This window comes from Amblyomma mixtum, chromosome 2 (assembly GCF_055824585.1).
Source record: "Amblyomma mixtum isolate Tamu chromosome 2, ASM5582458v1, whole genome shotgun sequence".
NCBI lineage: Eukaryota > Metazoa > Arthropoda > Arachnida > Ixodida > Ixodidae > Amblyomma > Amblyomma mixtum.
In genome coordinates this window covers 295211885-295236137 of record NC_143013.1, presented here as the reverse complement: position 1 = coordinate 295236137, position 24253 = coordinate 295211885, and the positions used below count along the sequence as shown (strand labels likewise).

General features: G+C 51.7%; 1 protein-coding gene across 1 annotated transcript in view; it reads right to left on the bottom strand.

Moving 5' to 3' along the window:
- LOC149364557 (eukaryotic translation initiation factor 4 gamma 3-like) overlaps positions 1–24253 on the bottom strand; it is a 64405-nt gene that overhangs the window by 2663 nt on the left and 37489 nt on the right. The window contains exons 11-22 of the mRNA XM_089574511.1: positions 11624–11727; positions 10385–10648; positions 8599–9009; positions 7278–7631; positions 5987–6580; positions 3668–3793; positions 1947–2282; positions 1016–1813; positions 828–926; positions 568–741; positions 361–442; positions 123–272 (exon numbers count right to left, since the gene is read on the bottom strand). Coding sequence (XP_089430637.1) covers positions 123–272; positions 361–442; positions 568–741; positions 828–926; positions 1016–1813; positions 1947–2282; positions 3668–3793; positions 5987–6580; positions 7278–7631; positions 8599–9009; positions 10385–10648; positions 11624–11727 — 3492 coding nt within the window. The remainder of the gene's footprint in view (positions 1–122; positions 273–360; positions 443–567; positions 742–827; positions 927–1015; positions 1814–1946; positions 2283–3667; positions 3794–5986; positions 6581–7277; positions 7632–8598; positions 9010–10384; positions 10649–11623; positions 11728–24253) is intronic.

Genomic DNA, 24253 nt, shown 5'->3' with positions numbered 1-24253 from the left:
CTGGTAAACCATGCAGCACACAAGGGCTGATCTGCGATCGTCGTAACAGGATGGGCCCACCCAGAACTCCCGACACTAATTTCCCCAGCGAGCATGGGACACATCAGCCCAACAGGTCTCACCTTTGGGATGTTCTAGACGGTTGACCAGAGCCTGTAGTGCGTACAGGGCTTGCAACTCTCGCTCCTCATCGTGGTTGAGGTACTTTTGCAAAAGGTCCCCGTACGCCTTAATCAGATCCTCCTTCAACTCCCCGCTGCCATCACGGTTCACTGCAGGTGCGGAGAGAGAAAAATTGCGTTAGTTCATTCTTTGTTGGCTGTCTTTCAAGCACTTCTGAGTGGAGTGCTGCACACTCACTTGTGATGGCATTCTCAGCTACAGCGGTTACCAAGGCACGGATGAATGGCGGATTCTTTGTCTGGGCTTCGCCGAGATTGGACTGGATCAAATGAAAAAAAAAAATGCAATGGTCAGATGAAGAGAACTAATTCAACATTACTATGCTGTGCAAAGCAAGCATATGTGTCAGTCAGGAAAGTGTGCGACATCCAGAGCTGGGCTCACCTCAATCCACTCAATGATGTTGATTGAAGGAGTCCCCTTTGAGCGGATCAGGAAGTTGAACTGGGACTCCAGCTCCGGCAAGGACGCCGCGGATCCCCCTGCCGTGCGGCCAGCAGGTGCACCACTGCCGGTGCTTGAAGCAGCCGGAGCTCCTCCCAACGTGAAGGCAACACCCTGCAAGTCAACAGAGCCCCATCAGCACACCATGCCAAGCAAATGAGGATGCCTGAACGAAAACACTGCGGTTGGAGAGCACGTACATTGGCCTTGGCAAAGGCTTCGCCATCCTCCGCAGGTCCCAAGAAGTGACTCCACTGGAGGCCTGCTGTCCGCCACATGTTGGCCACAGTAGACTCACCCTGTAAAAGAATGTGAGGCAATTGTTTGCTCCTTGCTGCTGCACACGAGTAGACTACAAAAGGTGGCATGTCCCTGCCAGAGCACGCACCAGGGTCTTTGCTAGGTTGACCAGTACGCAGGCGGCCAGCCGCCCTGCCCGGCCAATGGGACGCAGTGGCTCAGCTGCATCACGCAGGTACTGCAGTGCCAGGAGGTCCAGGAACAGTGGCGAGACCAGCTCTGCCACGTACTCCCACACCTTGGGGATGTCCAGCTCCATGTCTTCGCCGTATTCCAACACGCCGTGCAGACCCTTGGTGAAGACATCCAGGGAGACCACCTTGCGCTTGAGCAGCTCCTTGAGCAGCTGGCCTGTTAGTCGGCGAGCTTCAGGGTTGCGTTCCAGCGTGTGTTCAATGGCCGTAGACACCAGTTTGGCCACATTGCCCGGCGATGCGAGCTCCACCACATTCTGCACCGCGTCTGGCAAATCACTGTTGCAGAGGAACTGGTCAACCAGGGCCTCTGTCCGTGACCTGAAGGTGTCCTCGTCCATGTTGGCTGGGCCCTTGAGAACCATCTCTGGCTCCCTCGACTTGCCGTCCGCTCGGGGGGCTTCCGGCGCAGGAGACGCAGCGGGAGCTGCAGGCGCAGGCGCTGGGGCGGTGTTGGCTGCAGCAAGGTTCTTGACAGCTGCCAAGGCCGCGTCCCGCTCGCGCGACTGCGAGGGCGTCTTACGCGCACCCATTGACGGCATTGGCGACTGCTGTTGGCTGCCGCCCCGACCGCGACTCGACTCCCGACTCGAGGCTGTTGACCGCTGAGCACCACGGCGGGAGTCATAGGATGGTGCATCAGCCAGAGCAGAGAAGCGATTCGTGGCACCTGAAGGTCGCCCCTCAGGCTCCTGAAAAAGGCAAGCAATCAAGGACCCTTGTAAGTACTACCTCCTAAGAGACCACACATGAGCACCAGCAAAAGCTATATTTGTTTGTAGAGTGATTCTGTTCTATGGAAGAGGCCTAGAACTGGATCCTCACCTGGCTGGAGGACTTTCCACCACCGCTGCTGCCCTTGGCCCAACTGGACATGCGTGAGACGGGCCCCAACTGAATGTTGTCCATCTCCGTCTGCTTGGTGCTGATCTGCTTGAGCTTGTTGAAGTCTACATGCTTCTTGCTCGGCACTGTGTTCCAGCCATCCTCAAAGCCACCACCACCGCCTGCACGGCCGCCCTTGCGCCGGTCCTCTCCTCGCTTTGGTCGCGGCATGCTGTCCCGCATCAGCTCCTCGTTCACGTGCTCCCGCTGGGCCTCTTCGTGGATCTGGTCGATTGTCTTGGGGATGTTTTCGTCTCGTCTCGGCACCCATTTCCTCTGCGAGTGTGGTGCACAGTGGCAAGTCACTGTCAGCATCACGAATTCAAAGCATGTCTTCAGCTATATCAAGGAGCATGACAGCGCATGGGCAGCTCCTCAGAGTCAAGGAGGCCCCGAAAAACATTGTCAGCACAATGAGTCTTTCATGGCTATTCAGGTGACAGGGTGAGCACGGCAATATAAAATATTTTACATCAACGTGCTCAAGTGCAAATTCATGACCACAATAAAGTTTCACTAGATTGATGCCAAAAGACATAAAAGTAAGTAAAATACCTAAAAAGACACGAACATGCCTCATTTCTCAATGCTCCTATCATGAGACAATGTTTCATCTGATTGCAATGACTAAACAAACAAAGTGGCGATATCCGTTAGCATTAAGCAAGCTTTATCGTGAGCAACAGAAAAATTTAATTCGAGAAATTCTCTAAATGACACTTCACGTGTATCTGGAGAGAGAGATGCCACACTATAAGAAGAGGGCTGACAAGGGCTAGTCGGTCAGTCATTGGTGAGAACCACCGTTGTCCTGCCTTTTCATCGAAGGCACCTTTGCTTGCTCCGACGCCTGTTTCGACAGCAGTATCGCAGTTGGATAAGCATAATATAGTATTCACTAGAGTAGCAGTTTTTGATGAACTTGGTATCCCAGCTTTAACCAGACCTACTGGACTAGCAGGTTTAGTTTCTGCATGGCCTATGAGATCAACACGGCCCTAGAGCAAGCTTTCCCAAGCTAGACACCCTCAGTTCTGTCAAGGCAGACCATTGTGTGTTAATTTTCCCAACTCCCACAATGCTTTGACGGTAACCCTGACAATTTGTGTGAATTTTTTTTGCAGTTCCACAGCACAATTGCTCTGCCAATTCCAGGTTTTTCATGTTTTTAGGTCGCTAGCCACCCTGGTGATATTTATCCATATGCTTGTCATATTTAGGATTATACCTTTCCCCGCAAAGCCAATTCTTGAAGGCTTTTAAAAGCTCTGCACTGAGTCCATTAGTATCCACAACCTGGAAGTGCAAAAAGAAATTTCACTCGGATATATCTAAAGTTACCAGGGTTTATGTAGCTGCCTCTCTCCGCAGCCAGACAACATGATTTACACAGCAAAGTGTTGCTCGTGTTTACGAAACAGGAAAAAAATTAGTGCTGCAATCATTCAGCCACGACGGAATCCTGGGGGACTTTTGCACTGAGGGCAGTTGTGCCTCATTCACAAGTGTGACAAGCTCAGACGTTGAATGTCCTGGACAGCTATAGTACTTCCCAAGCAAGCTGTGCTTTGGCCTCAATACATTTACTCTTTGAAACGATTTGCTGTCTCTCACCGTGTAGTGCTGAAACAGACCACCAACAAAAGCAGGACGGCACGTACCATGCGTAGGTCGATGACATCCTGTAGCATGAAGACGACCCGTAGTGAAACCTCCCGCTTCTTGACGATGTTCTCCATTTTCCGGAAATACTCGTCCAGCTGCAATTTGGGATTCACCTTACCCCCCTGCACGGTGGCGGCGGCGACAGCAGCAGCAGTGGCGGCAGTGTTGTTGTGCGGGTGAACGAGGCGATTATGACCGAAGGTGGGTTGCAGGGAAAGAGGAGGCAACAAAACAAGTGTGCAAGTGCAAGGTTAGGGGAAGGCAAACAACAAAACAAAACTGCAGAAACAAAGCATAAAACTTTTTTTTTTTCCTCCCTCACAGAGCATGCCAGGCTTGTATAACTGAAATTAAAATTCAAGGCAGAATCCAATTTGCAATTTCCAAACTTGCAGACATCACAGCAACACTTCAGTATGGACCAAGCCACAGACATGCATGCACTGTACAGTACTTGATCAGCATAAAATCAATCCCCCCACCCAAAAGAAATAAAAACAACAGAAAGGACCAAATACATTCGTCAGAATAAGGTGCGAACTACATATATAAATAGTCCTACCTAGAACGCAGTTTAGTAGGTGCATTAGGGCCAAAGGCAGCGCAAGGTGCTAGTCCGAGCAAAAACAAAATGCAGCACATGCTCAAAAGGAAAGCAACTGTCCTTTTGTCTCAGCCCCATAGAGCAACGACAAGTAATAAATCAACTAACGATTGCATATGATCATATAATGCACCTAAGCTATAATGGAGGATATTATATTAGCAAGGAACTGACATAAATGGCTGGTGCACTAACTACGCCAGCAAATACAGTACGTCATTTACCTTTGTTCACACCCTGCAAATACCCCTTGATATAGTATAAGAGAACGCACAGTTGCTCAACCACTTCTGGACTTCATACATAAGGCTCATCACCACCAGCCTACTTTAGTACAACTGGTCATCACAAGCAGGGCTCACTGACATTTGACATGGAGTAAGGTAGATGGATTAAGCTACTGAGACACAAAGGACAGGAGAGAGAACAGAAATGTGCACAAGAAACAAAAAATGAAGTAGCAAAGTGTTAAATGTAGGCCACCAGTGACTGCATGCAGGCAACTCTCCTTCACGTGAGGCAGTGAAAGAGGGAACGCCACAACAGGAGGCACCTTGATTTGCCACACCATGACTCGCTAGACCCCCCAATGCCCAAGCACTGGAACAGGATCCCGGACAGACAGGCAGGACGCCCGCACATGTCCGAGGACCACTGGGGGACAGCTTATGGGGCGTGGGGATCAAAACACATGTACACACGTTCATGGTGTCCATATCCTGGAAGTGTCCACTTCGGCCTTAGCCAATAGGTTGAAGCCCCGAATGCAGAGGAAACTGCCCGACCAGTCGTACTAGCTAATGCATCATTAGATGTACAGCAAAAATGACTATTACATAACTTGTCCCATTAATACGTTTTACTGGACAAAGGGGGTACTTTCAGGCCACGCCCATGTGGACAGGTCCGCATAATGGGCACTTTCAGAATACGCAGCAAAGTTTTGCTACAGCAATGAAAACTCGGATGAACAGGCCACAACCGAGAAGTTTACGCAGGCTGCTGCATTTGAAACTTCTCCCCTAAAGAAACCTTGCGATCCAAAAGCTACAGCTTTCTATCTTAGCAAAATGCAACAGGATTCATGTCAGTACAGACTGCTGTTAAAATGAATTCTTCCCGTCTACGCGCATATGAAGAAGTCCAGTGAAGCAGTTTTACAGTTAAAAGAATATTTCACCTCTTCAATATACACATTACAGTACAATCTGAATATGATCCCGGTTGATCTGAATTTCAGGACCACAAATTCGTGAACTGTCCTGGCCAGATTACACTGTGTGGAATGGGCAGAAATTCGGATGTTATGAACCACCCCGAGCCCACTGCAGATGGTACAAGCGCGCAAGCCATGATGGCAGCCTTGAGCACCAAACGCTTGCTGCCCATACATCAGCGGCACTGTGATTGCCAGTCACGCGGTGCACAACAGGCAGCAAGCGGTAGTGTGCAACCAGCACAGTGCCAGCGTCACGAGTCAGGGGTGGCACACAAACCTGCAAAAGCTCTGCATACGAAGTTTGTTCGTTTTGAACGATGTGAACATTTTTCCTGACCCCATATATTCGTAGTATGTACAAATTGTGTAGTCTGCATCCAAAAAAGATGCAGATAACTGAAGGTGCACTATCGAAGGTAAATGCTTGGCACTGCAACCGGCATTTTGTCCAGAAATAAAGCAACAGCACGAGTGAGAACCACTTCAACTGACCTGTGCTCCTTTGGCGGCGGCAGAGTCTAGCTCCTTGCCAATCGTGATGAGCAGCTTGCACAGGCACTCCAACGAGTCCTCATCATTGGAGTTGATTAGCCGCCGAAGGCAGTCAAACATGATGGGCGCAGTCAACATATTGAGATTGTACAATTCGCCTATGAAGCGAATGTTGCCTAGCGACCGGCGTTTGGACTTCTTCTCATCGTCGATCAGCTCCTCATTCAGCTTGGCCTTCTCCTCCTCAGTGGTTGCCGCCTCAATCTTCTTGAGGCGCTCCGCCTTGCGGATGTCATCACTGGTGTCCTTCTCAAACTCCTTCTGACACTTGAGCAGCAGCAGTTTACGGAAATTCACCATCCGGCCCTCGGGGTCGTTGGTGACCGGGACCTCGAACATGGCCAGGTGCTTGCACATGTTGGCATAGGGCACACTGAAGTTGGGCTCGTCGAGGGCCTTCTCAAACACGAGGTCAATGACCCGGTTCAGGCGCTCCTCCGAGTTGATCTCCAGGTTCCGCACCTGCTCCACCAACGACTGGAACTTCTGCGGCGTCAGCTTGTTCAGGATGCCCCGGACCCGCCGGTACAGCTCCTGCACGCATTGAGTAGAAATAAGTTTAGTTTGGTTTATGGGGTTTAACGTCCAAAATGACTCAGGCTATGGGAGACTCCGCAGTGAAGGGCTCCGGCAATTTCGACCACCTGGGCTTCTTTAACATGCACTGACAGCAGAAATGCCAAAGCCAGTGAGTCACTAACACTTTCCAACTCAGTGGCCTCAAAGCATACTGTGAAACTTCAGTTACTGTGGGCAGGCAAAAAACTGCAAAACAGTTCAATGTAGCCCAAATTCGTGGACATGAAACAGACTTAGTAGGCTTCACTCAGTACACTTTCAGAGAATGCTCCATACATCGGATGCCGATTAAATTATATACCATACAAACTCGTGTACTAGCGGCGCCTCATAGACTAGATCACCGAGGAAAAAAATATTGACACTTTATTTTTTTTATGGGCCGTACCTTCAAAATTCACAACCAAATGTAAAAAAAAAGTGCAGCCCTTACGCTAGTTCATACGGTATTTATGAACATAACCTACAGCTGGTATGACGGCACAGCGGCAGTAGCGCCACAGGTGCGCGGCGCCCGGCTATCTGAAGGAGCGAGTTGGTCGGCCATATTCACTCCGCTAAAGGTCAAACGTAACTGCGGCCGGGTCAAGCGAAGGCTTGAGAGTGCGAGTAGTATTGCTTTCGCAATAAAAATATATGACTGCCAACTTGCCTCAGAGGCTATATCCTCAGCCGCAGCGTCGCCGGGTGCCTTGTGGGAAGGTTTCCAGGCATTCTGCGCTGCGTGCAGCTTGACGTCCTGGTTGAGGGAGCTGGACAGGGTGATCACCTTCTTGGGCTTGTCCCCACCGCGCCCAGGCTGGCTCTGCCTTCGGCCCGGCCCACTGCCTCCACCACCGCCGGCGGGTGGTCGTGCCACCCCGTTGCGAGCATAGGAAGGCATGAACAGGTGCTCGGGGTGGGCACTGCGTCCCATGGGTCCACCGGGTCCACCTCCCATCGAGGACTGGCCGCCACCCTGGTAGGGACCACCCCGGGGAAGGTCTGGGAGCTTGTGCTGAATGGCCTGTGAAGGCAAGCAGCACGCTGCTTCAGAAGTAGCACTAGAAGCGGTGCTCATATAAACATGTACCACGACATCGCAAGCAACATGTTCAACTTGACTGATCCAGAAAAGCCATCATCTTCTGTGTTCCAACACCACCAGTAGTTTTGCCTAGGGCATGCTATTCAAGTAGTTTTGTGGCACTGTGTCAAGTAAACCACAAATAGTGTGAGAGACTGATTTCATTTCACCCAATCACTTTTCACTCTGACAGTCAATGGCAAATTCCCTAAACGTTTATTGCATTAATCACATTAACTTGCACCAAGACTTCATAATAGGGGACGAGGGTCTTAACACGAACTTTTATTTATGGCTCGAATCTCGTGAAATTTTGCACCCAGGTGTGTTTTTCTCTTCTAATTCCAAACATGTAATCATAATTGAGCTGGTGGTCTCAAGGGGGGACACTGGTCTTGAAAAGAAAATTTTATTAATTTAGCCATAGTTATGAATTTTCAGGGCACGTGTATTCTTGTGCACTGATTCTAGATATGTCATTTAATTTCATGTAAAACAATTCCTTGAGCACTTATGCACTTTTTATGCAAGTATTTTGCGGAGAGTTTTGAAGAAAATTTTCTGCGGGAAACTCGCTGAAATGTATGCCATTGGGTTTTCTGGACACCAAGGAATGCAATAAGGGTAAAGTTATCATCCTGGCTCTCATAGAACTTGAGTTATAGGGCACTGAAGCTGCCACTTCAGAAACAGGAATACGCATTTTCCTTCTCATTTCTGAAGCGACAACTTCAAAACTCTATAACGTAAGTTATAGAGTTTTTCACTTTGTTCACTCACCCACTTAAGTGAGAAGGTGAGTAAAGAGTACCAGTTTAAGAATAGCCTTTGGCGGCCTTGTTTAAAACCCCAAAAAGTACCGAAACTTTAAGCAGACAATAAAGAAAAGGGCAGGCCCACAGCTTACAGTGTCCTTGATGACATCCAGATTGGGCAAGCCATAGGGCTTCTTCAGCGACATGGGCTCCCCCTGGAGCATCAGCAGGAACTGCCGGTCGTACTGCTTGCGGCCTTCCGGGTTCACTGGGCTCCACTGGTCCTCGCGATAGGTGTACTTGAGGGCGGGCCCCTTGGCATCCCCACTTTCTTTGCTGCTGCTGCTGCTCTCCTCTTCCTCTTCGTTCTCCTCGCCATCTTCCACCTCCTCGTCAGTCACACGCGAGGCAGGCACCTCCGAGCCGTCCTCAACGGCTTCTGTCTCTGCCTTCTCCACCATGTCAGACGCTTCAACAACTGGCGTTGTGGTGGTGGCAGCAGCGGCAGCAGCAGCGGCTTCTCGAGAGACCCTCAGGTTCTCTTCGTTCTTTATCTTCACTGCCTGTGTATCCAACAAAAGAGACCCCAACTTTGATTCACAGTCCACCTTTACTTCAGAAATGGGGTTGCACTACCTATCACCAGCATGCAAATATGCACCAAATAACCTCCAAAAGCCACTTTTTTTTTCACCGTACTGTCATTTATGCACAAAAGACATATCTGGTAGCATGCAACTATGCATGCACAGCTGCGTGCATGCTCCTTAACTTATTGAGTAAGGGCAACAACGACAATGCAAACTGCAGTTAGGGAGATTGCAGAAGGCGCTTTACAGGAACACCTGCGGAGAAATTGGCCATTTGAACTGTACTGATGGATTAATGCAGCCTCCTGACAAAAGTGCTTCAAGCACACAAAATGGGGCTTCTACAAGCTCGAAAAGGCCAAAAATATGTAATGCAGCTCTTGCCACTGTTGGCAGATTTTGGGTGTAACCTGCAGAGTGTCCACAGATCACAGAGCCCATTCCTGTGTGGACGTCACAAGCTTGAATCAAGAGGAGAGAAATTCTTCAACGCAATTTTCTTAATAAATTAGTCTTTTGCAGCCAGACAAACATCAACATACCATCAACTTTCAATGAGCGCAAAAACTGGATGGCTGCTGCCTAATCAAGGGCAGACCACGGTCTAAAAAAGGTTTTTAAATGTCAACGTCTCTTGTTGAAACTTAGCATGCTGGTATATCAGAATACTTATCCCAAATATGAATTTAGATTTCAAATATCTCATTTGGAAGGAAGTAGTATATAGCAAAATAACATATCCTAAATAAGCCGTTTCTTACGGGCCTTCTTGTTAATTTCCCAGGTAAAAAAAACTTCCTGAATAAGCAGACATTTGCAAAGGCCTAAAGCTCTCAAAATGCCTACAAGTCATTTTGCTGATCATAATTAACAGTGGAAGAAAAACCAATTTGGCAATCATTTGCCCACCCTCATCTAGTTGCATATCAAATGCATATCTGAAACCAGCATTCTATGGTACACCTGCGTGCGAAGTTTCAGCAAAATAAGTTGACAAATGTCTTTAAGGCCCTCATCCTGGTCTTCAACCCAATTTCCAACATTCAACGAAATTTTCCAGTCTAGTGTATTTTGGCATCCTAATAACAAAAGTGCTATTGATTTTTCTCTATACCTTGCGGATTACAAGATCAATTATTTTATAACTAATTACTATGCCAGTGTTTCTCAGATTTCCACCTCAACGACTGGTGAAAATTTGATGCCTATGTGTGGTGCAGTAAGCATTCATACCGCCATCACTGCCACAGCAGAGCATATGCAGAAAGGTAGCACTTCACACCATCTCGTGCTGCCCTGCCAAAACAGTGGCTTTCACCGGGAGTGACCCCAGGCAGACTCCACGCACCTTCCTGTGCTGCTCATCCTCGCCGGCTGAGGAATCCGTCTGATCAGGTGACGTCGGCAGGGTGGTCGTGGCAGCTGCTGGTGCCGTCTCTGCAGCAGCTGGAGGGGAAACTGGTGCAGGAGCACTGGCAGGTGCAGCGGTGGGGGCAGCAGCAGCAGCAGCGGGCGCAGGGGGTGCAGGACTGAGCCTCATTGGGGGAGTGGGAGTCCTGGCAGGCGCCTCAGGAGCCACAGCCGCTGTCACACTTGGCTGGACAGCTGACTGCTGCACGAGGCCAGAGAGGAGGAACTCAGCGAGGACACACAACCAAAGGGCTGATTTTGAAGCAGCAGTAACGAAACCCTGCTGCTAAGTGCACCACTAATACGAGATGTCCAGTGCTGTGCCTCCAAGGAATAACGTGCAACAACTTCTTTATGCTGCCGAAAAGCTGACTATTGAAGAGACTATACAGACATCCCTTGGTCAAGAGGCCTGGGGGAAGTACGGTGTAGCCCATTCCTGAACTTAGAGCCTTTTTATGCATATTTCCACTTGGTCAATAATAGCCACTATTTGCTATTTTCACCAACAATTTCTCCTACGGCAAATTTCCCCTCACTCCTCAGTTAGTTAACCGAAGCCAAGTTACCTACAGCTGTTCTCAGTAGGTTGCTTCAAGACTTCTCCCTTGCCCCATACCAGGCTTTCGCAGGTGCTACACAAGTGCACGTGCTTGCAAAGTTCTCCAGTTGGCAACCTGTGTTTGCCAGTGTGTTCTGCTTAACCAGCGCAGTTTCGTAACAAGCACGGTAAAAAGGGTTTCTTGACCAAACAAAACAAATGGACAATGTGTGGTTCATTCCCTACTCGTGAATTCTTTGGTAAAAAGCTCTGCCCGGGCTACCAAGGATACAGTAAAGGAGAGCTCCAGGTTATTTACTACCACTCGTCAGTGGGCTTAACCTAGCTGGAAATCCAAGCACAATAGCACTTTGCCCCTGAAATGTGGGCTATGCAATATGTGTCACCTCTCAATTACAACACTCAAGTAGTGCAGTGCGGACAAATTAACTGGCGCTGCTGCGATGAAAGGCTTCTCAATGAAAACCTAGGGCAAACTTCATGCAGCAATGCTTGCCACCCCTGCAATGGTGCAGAGCGCGAACAACACACTTGCACTTCATGCTACTGAATACCACTCCAGTCCCCAATCAACCAACAGGTGGGACTCTGCAGGGAAAGCGAATGGGGTCTCACCTCCTCCCTGTCGACGAAGGCATCCATGTCGCCACCCTCCTTGCTCTCCCCCTTCTTGTTCCACTCTTTCTTCTTCTTCTTGGCTGACTTGCGGCCCTCCTTCCCTGCAACACAAGAGGTGGCACCCAGAGTCAAACCATCAGTCAACAGAACTGCTCAACTGCCCAGCTGGCCTTTCCACAGCGAGCCACAAAGACCAGCAGCCCCTGTGCGGCACAAGCATTTAAAATTCCTTGTGCCAGACTTTTAAGATTTTTACAAGCATTCGGTTCATATACGACGCACTGCCAGAATAAATCGTTATTATGGATAAAGTGCATGAACATTGTACACAGGACACTCTTCTGGACAGTTCAGGGCCATGGTGACAATTTTGGTGACAAGACATGCGTGCCCATGTGTACGATGTCTGCATATGTAGATAATTTTTCACACCTGGGAACAACAGAATTTTCCTTCATTACTTGCGCTAGTGTGGTTGTGCAACATGGCAGTTGGGACGGTCACACAGTTAAAACAGGTGGCAGCTGCAAGACAGCAACTTGTTTTTAAGAATCATACTTGTCTGTGATGCTATGACACTGGTTTGCTGTTCTTGGACGAGGTCTAAGGACTGAGTAAATTTTCGACCAATGATGGTTTTGGTTTGGTTTTATGGGGTTTAACGTCCCAAAGCGACTAAGGCTATGAGAGACGCCGTAGTGGAGGGCTCCGGAAATTTCGACCACCTGGGGTTCTTTAACGTGCACTGACATCGCACAGTACACGGGCCTCGAATTTCTCCTCCAAAGAAATTCAACCGCCGCGGCCGGGATCGAACCCGCGTCTTTCGGGCCAGCAGCCGAGCACCATAGCCACTAAGCCACCGCGGAGGCTTTTTTCGACCAATGACTTCTAATTTAGCTCTAGTGCAATGTACAAAGAAAACTTGTGTACCCCACAGAAGTTAAATGCTTTTTGACTCAAAAATGAGAAGAAAAAAAAAACCCCAGACCCTGACATACACATACTCTCAAAAGTTTTCACTAGCTGGTATCAGAATGACATGAATGCCGTGTACACCTGCGATGCACACTCCACAAAAAATCTTGCGTTGAAATGCAGTTCCAAACAAAAACATGCTGTGAGAGTTGCTGGTTCCTCAGAACCATAGAACACTTGGTTCTGAGGTGCACAGAACTCCGCCAGCCCTCCCAGAGGGGGCAGCAACGACCATAGAGATAGTGCTGGGATTTACTGGGGAGGACGGGCGAGTGGATGGGAAAAGCGTGACGTTGACGAAGGAGAGGTTTGGAGGTTGGCGGCGGAAATCAAGGGAGGCGTGAATTTCGAGGGGAAAAGGATAGACAGATTAGATATTGTAAGAGCGAAAGGGAAAATAAAATTAAATTAATGGGGGAAGTATAGGCTAGGTGGCGAAAGCTACCTCCCGGTACAAAGGGTAAAGCCATTATTATCCATCCATCCATCCATCCATCCATCCATCCAGGGAATAAGTCTCATAGAAGCACACCTCCTGGCACTTCCAGCACAGTCATCAGCTGTGTTAGCATAACTGTAGAATGTGGCAGTTGGCAGCAAAGAACACACTTCAAACAGAACTCCATTTTATTGACGCGAAGATTGAAATGGCATGAGTTTCAATTACTCGCCTGTTTCTAAGCTTGTATAACATTCCGTAACTCCAGCAGAACATTCCCATTTATCTCAGCAGCTGTCTGTCATTCACCCTGGCCATACGCGGGTTATCAACGTATAAAAATAAAGTTTGGACTGTACCCTAGCTCTCAAAAGATGGCACAGTACGTTAGATCTAAGTGCCAAGGTTGCACACATGGGATAGCTACGAGAATGCAAGGGCAACTAACTGCACTGCCCACTCCCATCATGTGGCCGGCTCGCTCCGAAGGACGACACGCCTTCTCGAGCTAGGCAAGTTCAAGGTCACATCGAATGAACACTCTGGAGGCAAAGGCAAAGGACAGAGCTAAGGGGCTGAACTCCGCCCGTGCACAACCAGACTCTGCAAGCAGGTCGGGACGTTCCGCTCACCGAAAACAATGCGGCCAATTAAGGACCGGCTTCCAAAAATATCCGCGGGCCAACGATGCTGGCGCCAGAAGGGCCGAAGAGCCGCCTGTCACACCATACTCAGGATCCCCCGCAAAAATCAGCCGTGCACATTTTGCCCGGTTTTTTCGCAATTCTCTTCCCGACTATCTCCTCCGGCACGGCCAGCCGCGAGGCCGAACTCAACCCGTGTGACACCCGATCGCATTCCGTCTCGAGCTCGCACCATCCCTCTCTCCCAACCGCAGCCCTCCCCTCTCCTTGCCGATAGGGCTAAAAGACTCGAGAAACAAGGAGGTGAAGAGAACGGTGACCCAGTCACCCAACAGCAAGGAGAACGTTCCTCACAAGCGCAATTAGGAAAAAATGGCCAGACGAGAGCCATGCTCACGAAGATAACAAGTGCAGAAGGTGGACGGGGGGAAAAAAATCCGTCCGCGAAGGAACAACACGCACTCATACCAATGACGGACGTAGATAAGCGCTCGCCAACCCTTTGACGCCGTGGCGTCTTTCGAGGCGTACGCGGCCGCGCCCCGACATCGCTTCCAGCGGGCCAGAGGCCTCCCTCCACAGACCGGATACCGAGACGAGGGTTAACCGCGGCCGACCAGCGCCGCCAGCCAAAAGTGGAAGCTAACCAGAAACGGCGCGGCGGCTCCAAGAAAGAACGCGCGAAAAAAAAAATAGCCCCCGGCAAGTGCGGCAGGGAAGGTGTCAGGTGCGGTCCGGCACAACTGACAAAGATCACGGCCGCGAATGCCAACCAGCCGCGCAAGAGTCGGAACAAAGAGAAGTAACAGTGCGCAGCGATTACGCAGGTTATGCCACAGCGTTACGCAACGTAACCATAAATATACACGCGGACCGGGGAGAAGGCGCTCACCTGGAATAGGAACGTGCGAGCCGTTGATCGCCGCTCGGGCCGGCGGCGGCCGCGGACTCGCCATCATCGACGAGAGAGGACGACGGCACACACCACGTGCGTCACACCGACACAGCTGCTGGCAAAACGCACGACGAACACGATTGCCCCGTCGCCGCGAAGGATCCGGGGAGCGGGGCTAGATACTCGGTCAAGAAAGCACGCCCTGGGCGGCGCTCAACGCACGCGTCAGCAGCAGCGCTCACGGGCGGCGCCGGCGACAACAGACAGCGGCGGGGCGCCGAAGATCTCCGCGGTAGTCCTAGCGGCGGCCGGAAGACGTTCCGCCGTGGCAGCGGCACGGCACATCGAGAGGCAGAGCGGCAGGCAGAGCGGTCCCGTCTTCGTAGGCTCGCGGCCCGCAGTCACTGGGGCGGACCGAGGCGGAGGCCCGACGTGTCCCACGCGGCCGGCGCAGGCAGCCAAAGTGACCTCGTGGCGCGCCGGCGTGGTCGCCGCGGCCAACTACGTCGTCGCTGGCACGACACGCGTTGTTCCCGAGGGTCGCGGCCCGCAGCCGACACGCGACGACGGCATCATGGCGTCGGGGGCGCGCTTATCTCCTCCTTCGATGCGCTGCCAAGACGGCGGCGCGACACGAGAGACCGACGAACGACAACGCGCCGAGGAACAGCCCGCGGGCGCGCGCACAGGCGAGCAAAGGCAGGGCAGGCCGCGAGCCGCCGATGAAGCCAACAGCAGCCGTCGCCTCGGACAGGCCGCGGAGAGGAGGCGACGGACGAGCCTTTCGGCGGCGGCGCTCCCTCTCCATTCCCCCCCACCCCCCCCCCCCTCGAGACGACTCCTTCGGCGGCTGCGTCCGCCCGACGCACGCACACACTCGACAAATTTAGAAACGGCAGCGAACGAGCGAGCGCCGGCGCGGCGTCCCAGACCAGGAAGGGAAACCCTCGAGCAGCCAGCCTCAAAAGAGAGGAGTGCGCAAAAAGAACAACGCCGTGTGGGCAGCGGCGGCTGCAGTAACGCAACACGGCGGCAGTGAACGGCCCACACACACAAAACGCCGCCGCGTAGCCTTCGCGCTCTCTCTGGTGTTGGACGTTCCAGAGGCAGACACGAGCCCGAAAGCGCCGCTAATGCTGCCCCCTCTCTCCCCGAATCCTCTCCCCGCTTTCTATGCTCGTTTCCAAAGCCGCATCTCTGACATTCCGTGGGACGACCGGTGCGCAGCGCCGGCACAGCCGCCGAGATGATTAGCCGCCGTAAACTCAGAATCGACGGCGATGAAATAAGAGATGCCCGGTTACATCTGAAAAAACGCGCCAAGAGCGGCAAACCGCGCATGAATGCGAAGGACCGAGACCGCCAATCGAGTGCTCAGAACGATGCAGGCGGCGACCGCGCGGCGGCACATTGTGCGGTAAAGCAGACAGCTGCTCTCAATCGCGTAACCCTCTCCACTTCCCGCAGCGCACGCAAACCCTCGGGGGCGACGTCACGCCGAAGACCGCCTACGCACGCAGCCGGTCGTGAGCACATGGCGGTCCATTCATTTCTTCGCGGCCTTACGATGGCAGAAAAAAAAAAAGTACGTCTCTCTCTCAGCGCTCGTCAATAACTAACTGAGCGCGGTTTGTTCTGGGAATCCTGCCCAGCAATGGTATAAATTAGTGGCCTCACTGCAAACCATCGCAACACAAAACGAACAGTGGGAACGAACAGTTGACTGTGGTGCGAGAGAGGCATTAGTGAAGAAGAGACAACGCGAGCGTGTTTAGATCTAGCACAAGCAGAAGTCAGCGCGGTCATCCCCGAGTAAACTCAACAGACCACAAATATGGACTGAAAAGGTTTTCGAACGAACCCCCCCCCCCCCCCCCCCCCTCCAGTGAAACGCGAGAACCGGTCGCCTGCAGCCGTTTCTCACAAAAAAAAAAGGCCCTTCAAACGCCTCGAATTCCTCAAATTTTTCACGAGGCGACCAGCAACCGACCGCTCTTTCCACAAGAACCGTCTGCGATGTCGCTCTTCTGCCTTCCCTCGAAAACGGTCAGTCCAGCAACCTTGCGCAAACCCAACGGCAAACGGAACAAATGTGGGAAAAGAAAAGAAAATTCGTCAGGGTTACGCCAACCGCAGCACCTTTCAGGCAGGTCTTCGGAGACGGGCTCATCCGTTGCATAACGGCCTCGTCAAAGGCACACGTGTGCCCGCCAGCGAATTTCGGCGCAGGCGATGCAACACTGCCGGCAGCGAAGAGGCGGTACGAGAGACCAGAACGGGTTCCCTACTAGAACGGTGTTGTAGAGAGGTGTCGCAGAAACGACTCGTCGAAACAAACGGTATTCCGAAGAAGAAATGCGAAGGCGCAGAGGGTGGGGGGGAGGGCTGCTCCTTCTGCCGCCGACAGCGGTTCCCGAGGCTTCTCGAAACAACGCGAGCCAGCCAGCCAGGCTCGCAGCTTCGCGTAACCCGCCGGTCCAAGGCCGGATAATATTGGTTCTCTCGCGCGCGCGAGCAAGCGAGTTGTCTTTCCCGGTTTCGGATCGCGAGAGGGAAGACACGACCGCGCCTTCTCCCTATGCGCGAGACGAACGAAACAAACAGGCGTCGGTGCAGTGGAAAGAATGTGGACGCTCTCAAGGCATTTCACACAGGCGAACAAGAGGAGCTGTAGTCGGTTAACGCTTCCCGAAATACGGCGCGGAAGAGCAAAATACTGCGTATATGCAGCGGAGGGCTCTGGGGGGTGGCAGAAAAGGGGGATTAACGATTGCTTAACCGGGTGAACTACAGCATCATGAAAATCAAATGACTCCACTGGCTAGAGGGGGTCTCGAATTGACAGCACGGTCAAAAACGTAAATGCTGAGTGCCTTAAGTTCGCTAATGCAATTATTTTCAGAGTTCGTGCTACGCGTGCAGATTTAATGACATCACACGTACGTCGCGATGACGATGATAACGCCTGCAAGCGAGTCAAATAAAAACAGTGCTAATGAGCGCAAAACCTCGCGAAGGTTGTCCAAATGTAACAAATTATTTTGCCCAAAATACCCCTGGTTCTTCGTTGCCAAATCGAAAAAGTAGCCTTGAAACTCACGTGCCATCTTGTGGTGTCAGCGCAGAGTGGCGTCAAGCGACTAGTGAAGTATCCTTAAAAAACACGTGTCATCTCATGGTGTCAGCGCAGAGTGGCGTCAAGCGACTAGTGAAGTATCCTTAAAAAACACGGGTCATCTCATGGTGTCAGCGCAGAGTGCTGTCGTGTGACTAGTGACAACCACCCCACCTCCTTCCTTGGCACGTCCAAAACCGGAAAAGACTCGAACGCCACCTCTCGACAAAAAAAGCGTACGCATTCCTCATGCCTGCTCATGCAAAAAAAAAAAAAAAAAAAAAAGGCGGCAGCCGAACCTCGACCCCTGCCCCCGGAAAGGAAGGGGCACAAAAAATACCCCACAAGCTGCCTTCCCCATGGGACGCCTCCCCCTTTCCCCCAAAAGACAGACATCTTAGGCTTTCCCCGAAAGAATGAAGGGTGTTACGTTTCGCCTCCTTCGTGAGAAAAAAATCGGCGTGGTAGCAGCGGAATGCCGATGAGTCGCGAAAGGCATGCGGGGTAAACGCCTGAATTAGCCACGGAAGCGGCGTCAGTCATCCGCCCCGCATCTGGCCAGCCAGCTCTGCAGTACAGAAAGAAGTTAGCTGCCACGTTCCACAGTACTAGACATTCCAAGGGGCACATCAAGTTGACAGCAGCAACCGTCTTCCAGGGAGAAGTGGTCAACGACCGTTTCCCCTACCCCGAGCACGTGCGACCACGTGAAAGGCGCAGGAATGCTGTTCGAGAGCATTCCAGAATCTGCGCGACGCAGAGTGCATCCTTCTCTCCCAACACGTGACGGGGACGTGTTCCCTATTGAGTGTGTGTGTGTGTGGGTGCCACAGTGAACTTTCAGGACCCTCCTTTCCCGACAAGCCCGCCCCCATCTAGGGAGCCCAGGGACAAGGAAGGATATAAAACTCGGCGCCTTGGACGGCCGAGTAGCTCCTGACCATCTGAGCTCATCGACATGTAGCTCTGCTCCTTGTTTTGAGACTCTCTTACTGAGACGTTCTCTCAGTTGCTGTTTGTATATATGTAAATTCCCTTGTATAAAGTTCTTCTTCTTGTCTTTCCCTTAAACCTCGTCTCCGACCTTCCTCATCCCCTCTCCGGCACGACCATGCTACCTGATCTTAATAAGGGGCACAAGGGGAATGTCAAAAATGCACAGGGTTGGAAGCCACGTGGCGGGGGACACCGCGAGGCACGCGACCACAGGATTAACTTCAACGGAACCGCTAGACCCATGCAGAATGCTTGCTGAGGTAGAGCCCTCGCCCTCCGCCCTGTGAGTAGCTCCGAGAAGTCAGGTAGGTGGTTCTTTCAACAGGATGGCCAAGCAACGGCGACCATAGCAAACTGCCAGAAATTTCGGCGCGCGGGGTTCGAATGGGTTAGTTCCGGCATGAACTGAGGAGGGGCTGGGGGGCTGCAGACAAAAGCACGTGCGCAAGTTACCCCCCAAGAAGCGGGTGCTATATGCCTTACACGGTTACCAAGCATGACAGTTGACAATCGTCTATCCCCAGGGACCTGTTGCCCCTGCCAAACCAGTTAGGAATCAATCAATCAATCAATGAGCATTTATTTCACCAACAGAGTATACAGGTGGTGAAAAAGGGCGGCGGAGAAAAAGCTGCAAGTTTTACAGCTTGACAAAAGCCCCGTCCGCCTCTCGAGCAATGACTACATCCTCAGAACTATACACGCATGTGATGAGGGGGGTCAGCGACGGCATGTGAAAGGCGAGAGCACCTGGTCTGAGGTTATGCTCACCCCTCAAGGGCAATGACCAGAGATCTCTTCTATTTGGCTGCACTAGTTCCGCAAATTTCCGCGGTGGTGATGCCAGCATGGCAATGGCTGCTTACAAAACGAATGGTCGAGTGCAGGCCTGGTCGTCCGCTAGCCCTGGCGTCGCCGCCCCAGGAAATCGTCTCACAGAAAAAAAACCAAGTCGCTGCATGTAGACACACAGACGATTTACGAATATGCGCCGAAATGGTGGCTACGCGGCTAGACTTCACAGTTTACTTTCAAGAAAAAACGGTGACTTCATTAAGACACTGCGGTCACACCTTCCCCGACCTACAGACATGGAGGCCGCCAGTTTGCTTCACCACAGGTCAGATAATAGGGGGTCCCCGGCTATGCAAAGGCGCGCCAGGCTGAGTAGTTTAGAGAGAGGGAATAAACTTTATTAATATAGAGTAATTAGGCGGGTGGTTCACCCAGGTCCGGGACGCGCAGTCTCAGGTATCAACTTTTGCTGGCACAGACTACCACCATGCACCGGACGGACTTCACTGTAATCACCGAGAGTATAATCCAACTGCTTTCGCAGAATCGCCGCATCAGGTGTCCTATAGTACTGTAATTCTTTTTTTCCTGCCTTCTATCTTTCCCTCGTGTACCTGCTCACTGAAACTGTTGTCTCTAACATCTGGATGAAAGTGTTTTGTAGACCTTGTGTTCGTCTTGTTCGCGATCTTCGTAATCGGGATCGCTTTGTACTACCGAAAGCACGAACCGTTATGGCAAACGCCTTAGGAAGTATTATGTGCCGCAAGTCCTTAACCGAATAACTAAGGAAATCTTTTCGATTAACACTCGTAACCCACTGCTATCGTCCCTGGTTATTGTGTTGTCAATCGCTACTAACTCGTCAGCCCCATATCTCCCCCCCCCCTTTTCTTTCTTGAAGTGATAATGTTTCCTGGGTTCTGCTGTGTCTGTCTTTGCAACACTGTACACCAAGGGTGTTAGCTGCTGCCGAGCGATGCTACTCAAGCCTTCCGTGGCTTCGGCAAGACCGCCCACTGGTATGAACTAGTTGAAAGAAAGAGCAATACTATCATCGGGCGCCTGCGAGGGTCGAAACACTCAAAGCATTACTAGCGCATGAACCAACAGACCTGTCGATACGGAGGGACACCGTGCGAGCACGCCTGACGATGCAAATAGAGCCCAGTTACTCGAGCAGACAAGAAAAATGACACTCAGGCTCTCCACATCACTGCCCTACCTACAAGCACGCCTTCGAATCGCAGGATCGTTGCGCCGAGCCATCCTGCCGCGCCTTTGCTGAGAGCCCAGCCAGCGATAAAAGCGCGCTCGCTTAAAGGTGCACTGAAGAGGAATCTGAACTTGTCTTTTTGCCGCGGGAACTCGATCTACACGTTCCTGGCATTCTTAGAAACTGCGACTTATTGCCCTGTGTGGCCAATTTCCCTAATTAAATCGAATTAACGACCGGCTCCCGCCCTTTTTTTTGAATTCTGCCTCGTACGGTGGGCGGAGTCGACCAACGCGTGGAGTGCCTTTCACCCAGTCCCGTGGCGGCTTGCCGCTCTGCCCTCGGCGGAGTAATACGTAGTAGTCCGTAGTAGCAAATAGTCCGCGCGTATTTTTATTTCTGCGGGCTTATTTTGCGGCTATATTATCTGCGAATGATACTATTTATTCATGGAAAGATAAACAACAAAATAAAGCGAAAGCAAAGCCTCCACGGAGCTGGCTGAAAGGAACTTCACGTGTTGGTCGACTCCGCCCATCGTACGAGGCAGAATTCAAAAAAAAGGGCGGGAGCCGGACGTTAATTCGATTTAATTAGGTGAATCGGCCATACAGGGCAATAAGTTGCAGTTTCTAAGAATGCTAGGAACGTGTAGATCGAGTTCCCGCGGCAAAAAGACAAGTTCAGAATCCTCTTCAGTGCACCTTTAACGTGCGCAGATGTCGCGATGGGTTTAGCGAATGGAGAAGCACCTACGGCGCCGAACAGCAAAGCAACGGCCGCGATTCGGGACGATAGCGCCAACGGGGAAGCGCACTTCCGGGGACGACGCCGCGTGCCTGCAATCGGTGTGCGCAGTGCGAGAGGCGGCCGACAAAAGCCTACCAAACCAGGTGGCGGCGTGGTTTAGGTCACGCTAAACCGGAGGGGCAACGACCCGCTGCAGCACGCGCCGCGACTCATCTCCGTACAGCTGCGCTACAACCAGTCTTGCGTCACACCGCAAGGCAACACCATGTCACCGTTTTACCGTCCATAAACTTCTAATTAGGACGAAATTCCGCTCGACAATATCACCCCCACAGAACCCGCCGGCTGCGTGTCAAGACAGCGCAATGAGGTGTATACAACCTCAAGTAATCCAACAAAACCGGGCGGCCTAGTTTAAAAAAAAAACGCAAAACAAAAAACCCACGCGCTATCGCAGTACACATCGCATGCGATCACTGACCTCACAGCAGGACGCTGACTATAACCAGAGATAGCGCTGGCTTTGAACTAAAATCCAGCAGGTAAAGAGGAATAGAAAGGCGCCACAAGAATCTCGACATCTTTCGTTACGGCTAGGCTACGCAAGGGCTCGCTAGAAGGAACGTGCCCCAGCCTCAGAAGCACACGCCTTTAGCATACTGTGTACCCCTCCTACCTTGAGGGCGCCAGATACCCGGAAGCTGCGCGGACGCACCTCGCATCGGGACCAATCACCGCGTGCGCGCTGGTGGTGGGCGGGTTCCCCGGTAACACAGTCAGGCAGTGGGCGTTATCCACTTGTTTTCCACACAGACATTTACACACCGTTCTACGATTTGTCCGTGGTTCTACAGGAAAACCGGCCGTCGGTGACCAACGAGAACGGTGTGTTTATTGACCACCGATCGATGCGCTACGACGCGGTCACTCGAGACAGAAGGGTGCGCGGGATAAAAAGCTACAGTAAGACAACCTAAAAAAACAGCAGTTGCTAACAATTGGTCACGGCGTCCTGTATTACTCCGCTGGCCAATCTAAACAGTAAACGAAATCAGGTTTTTAATGTTTGACTATATCAAACAAGCCACGCATCAAAATTCCAGAGCTCAATCTTTTTCTTGTGATAAGCTTTTTGTTTATGTAACAAGAAGCGCTTAATAAGCGGACTAGTTTTTCGTCGGGGAGGAATTCTGTGCGCGGAGGCTGAATGTGGGCGGAGCTTCACTGCAGACTTAAGTTGTATCCGACTAGTTTAAAACTGCCCTGCAAGGCTACAAGTATCTTCGCCAATTTTCCCAACTTGGGAACTGCAGCCAGTCAAGACAAAACCCTCTCAGCTAAACGAAATTTTCGACGCACGCACTTTAGGACGCGTCTACTTGCTTTTGATTTCCTTTGTGTGCGCGTGTGCCGCTCTTATCGATCCAGCATATTGTCCCTATTCACAGCAATCACTACCTTCAGTGATTTTACTGCGCTAGCATGCACAGTGGCCATTCCCTGCATTTAGCCGTAGTGTGCCTGGCTGAAGCCAGTTTTGCGGCAGGCTGCTCACGTGTCAGGCCGGCAGCTCAATCGTGAGACTCTGACCGGGAAGAGCAACCTGGATCGCAACCCAACCCACTCAAGTCCCACCTATGGCAGCACCTGGCATAAAAGGGCAGTGGCGCATCGCTTGGACGCTGCGCCCAACTGCGTCGATGTCGGGATAAAAGAAACTGCGCTGAGATGGGATAACAGCAAGGTACCTTGCGCTACTGTCCCGTCCCAGCACCGTTTTTACCTCTGGAACTCGATCTACCCGTTCCGCGCGTTCTTAGAAACATGGTATTATTGCACTGTGCGGCCGATTCCCGTAATTTATATCCGATTAAACACCCCGGCTCCCGCCTTTTTTTAATTCCCCGCAGACGGTGGTATAGAGTCAACCAACCATTCAGACAGTCCTGTGGCGGCTTGCCGCTCTGCCATCGGCGGAGTGATACGTAGTGATCGGCGAAAGCAAAGAGCCCACGCATGTTTATATTTCAGCGGGCCTAATTTTTGCAGCTATGTGGTATCTGACTAGATCTATTTATTCACGGAAACCTAAAAGAACAAAATAAAATCGAAAGCAAAGGCGCCACGCGACTGCCTGAAAGGCACTCCATTCGTTGGTTGACTCCCAGCGTCTGCGGGGAATTAAAAAAAGAAGGAAGCCGGACGTTAATCCGATTTAAATTAGGGAAACCTGCCGGACAGGGCAATAATTCGAGGTTTCTAAGAATGCTCGGAAACGTGTAGATCGAGTTCCCGCGGCAAAAACACGAACGAGTTCAGATTCCTCTTCAACGTGCACCTTTAACACAGCCCAACAGTGACGCTTCGAGCTTTTCCCTGCATCCGCGGTTATCAATTCCGGCCGAGTCGACCGCACGAGAGCACAATTCGGTCGCCGCTTTCCCTCTCGCCCCCCTCTCTCCGTCACGCACAGAGAGAAGGCGGAGCGCGTCCTTCGGGAGCGACCGATATGCGGGTTGCGCATACACGTACGAAAGCGCGAGCCGTGGGCGGCTAAACGGCATCGACCGTTGCGCAATGCGCCTGCGTGGCTGGCGCCGACGAATATCGCTACGCTGCACGCGGCGAGGAAAAAAAGCCGGTCGCGCTACTCGCAACACACCTGTTTCCCTCTCCGTCCAAGTACGGTGGCGTAGTTAGGGCCGCGCCTCAAGCCGGGACAGGCTCCAGAGGCCAAACACACAAATCGCAGGGGATGGAAACAGAAATAGAACCGTACGCCCACCGGGAACTGCCTCG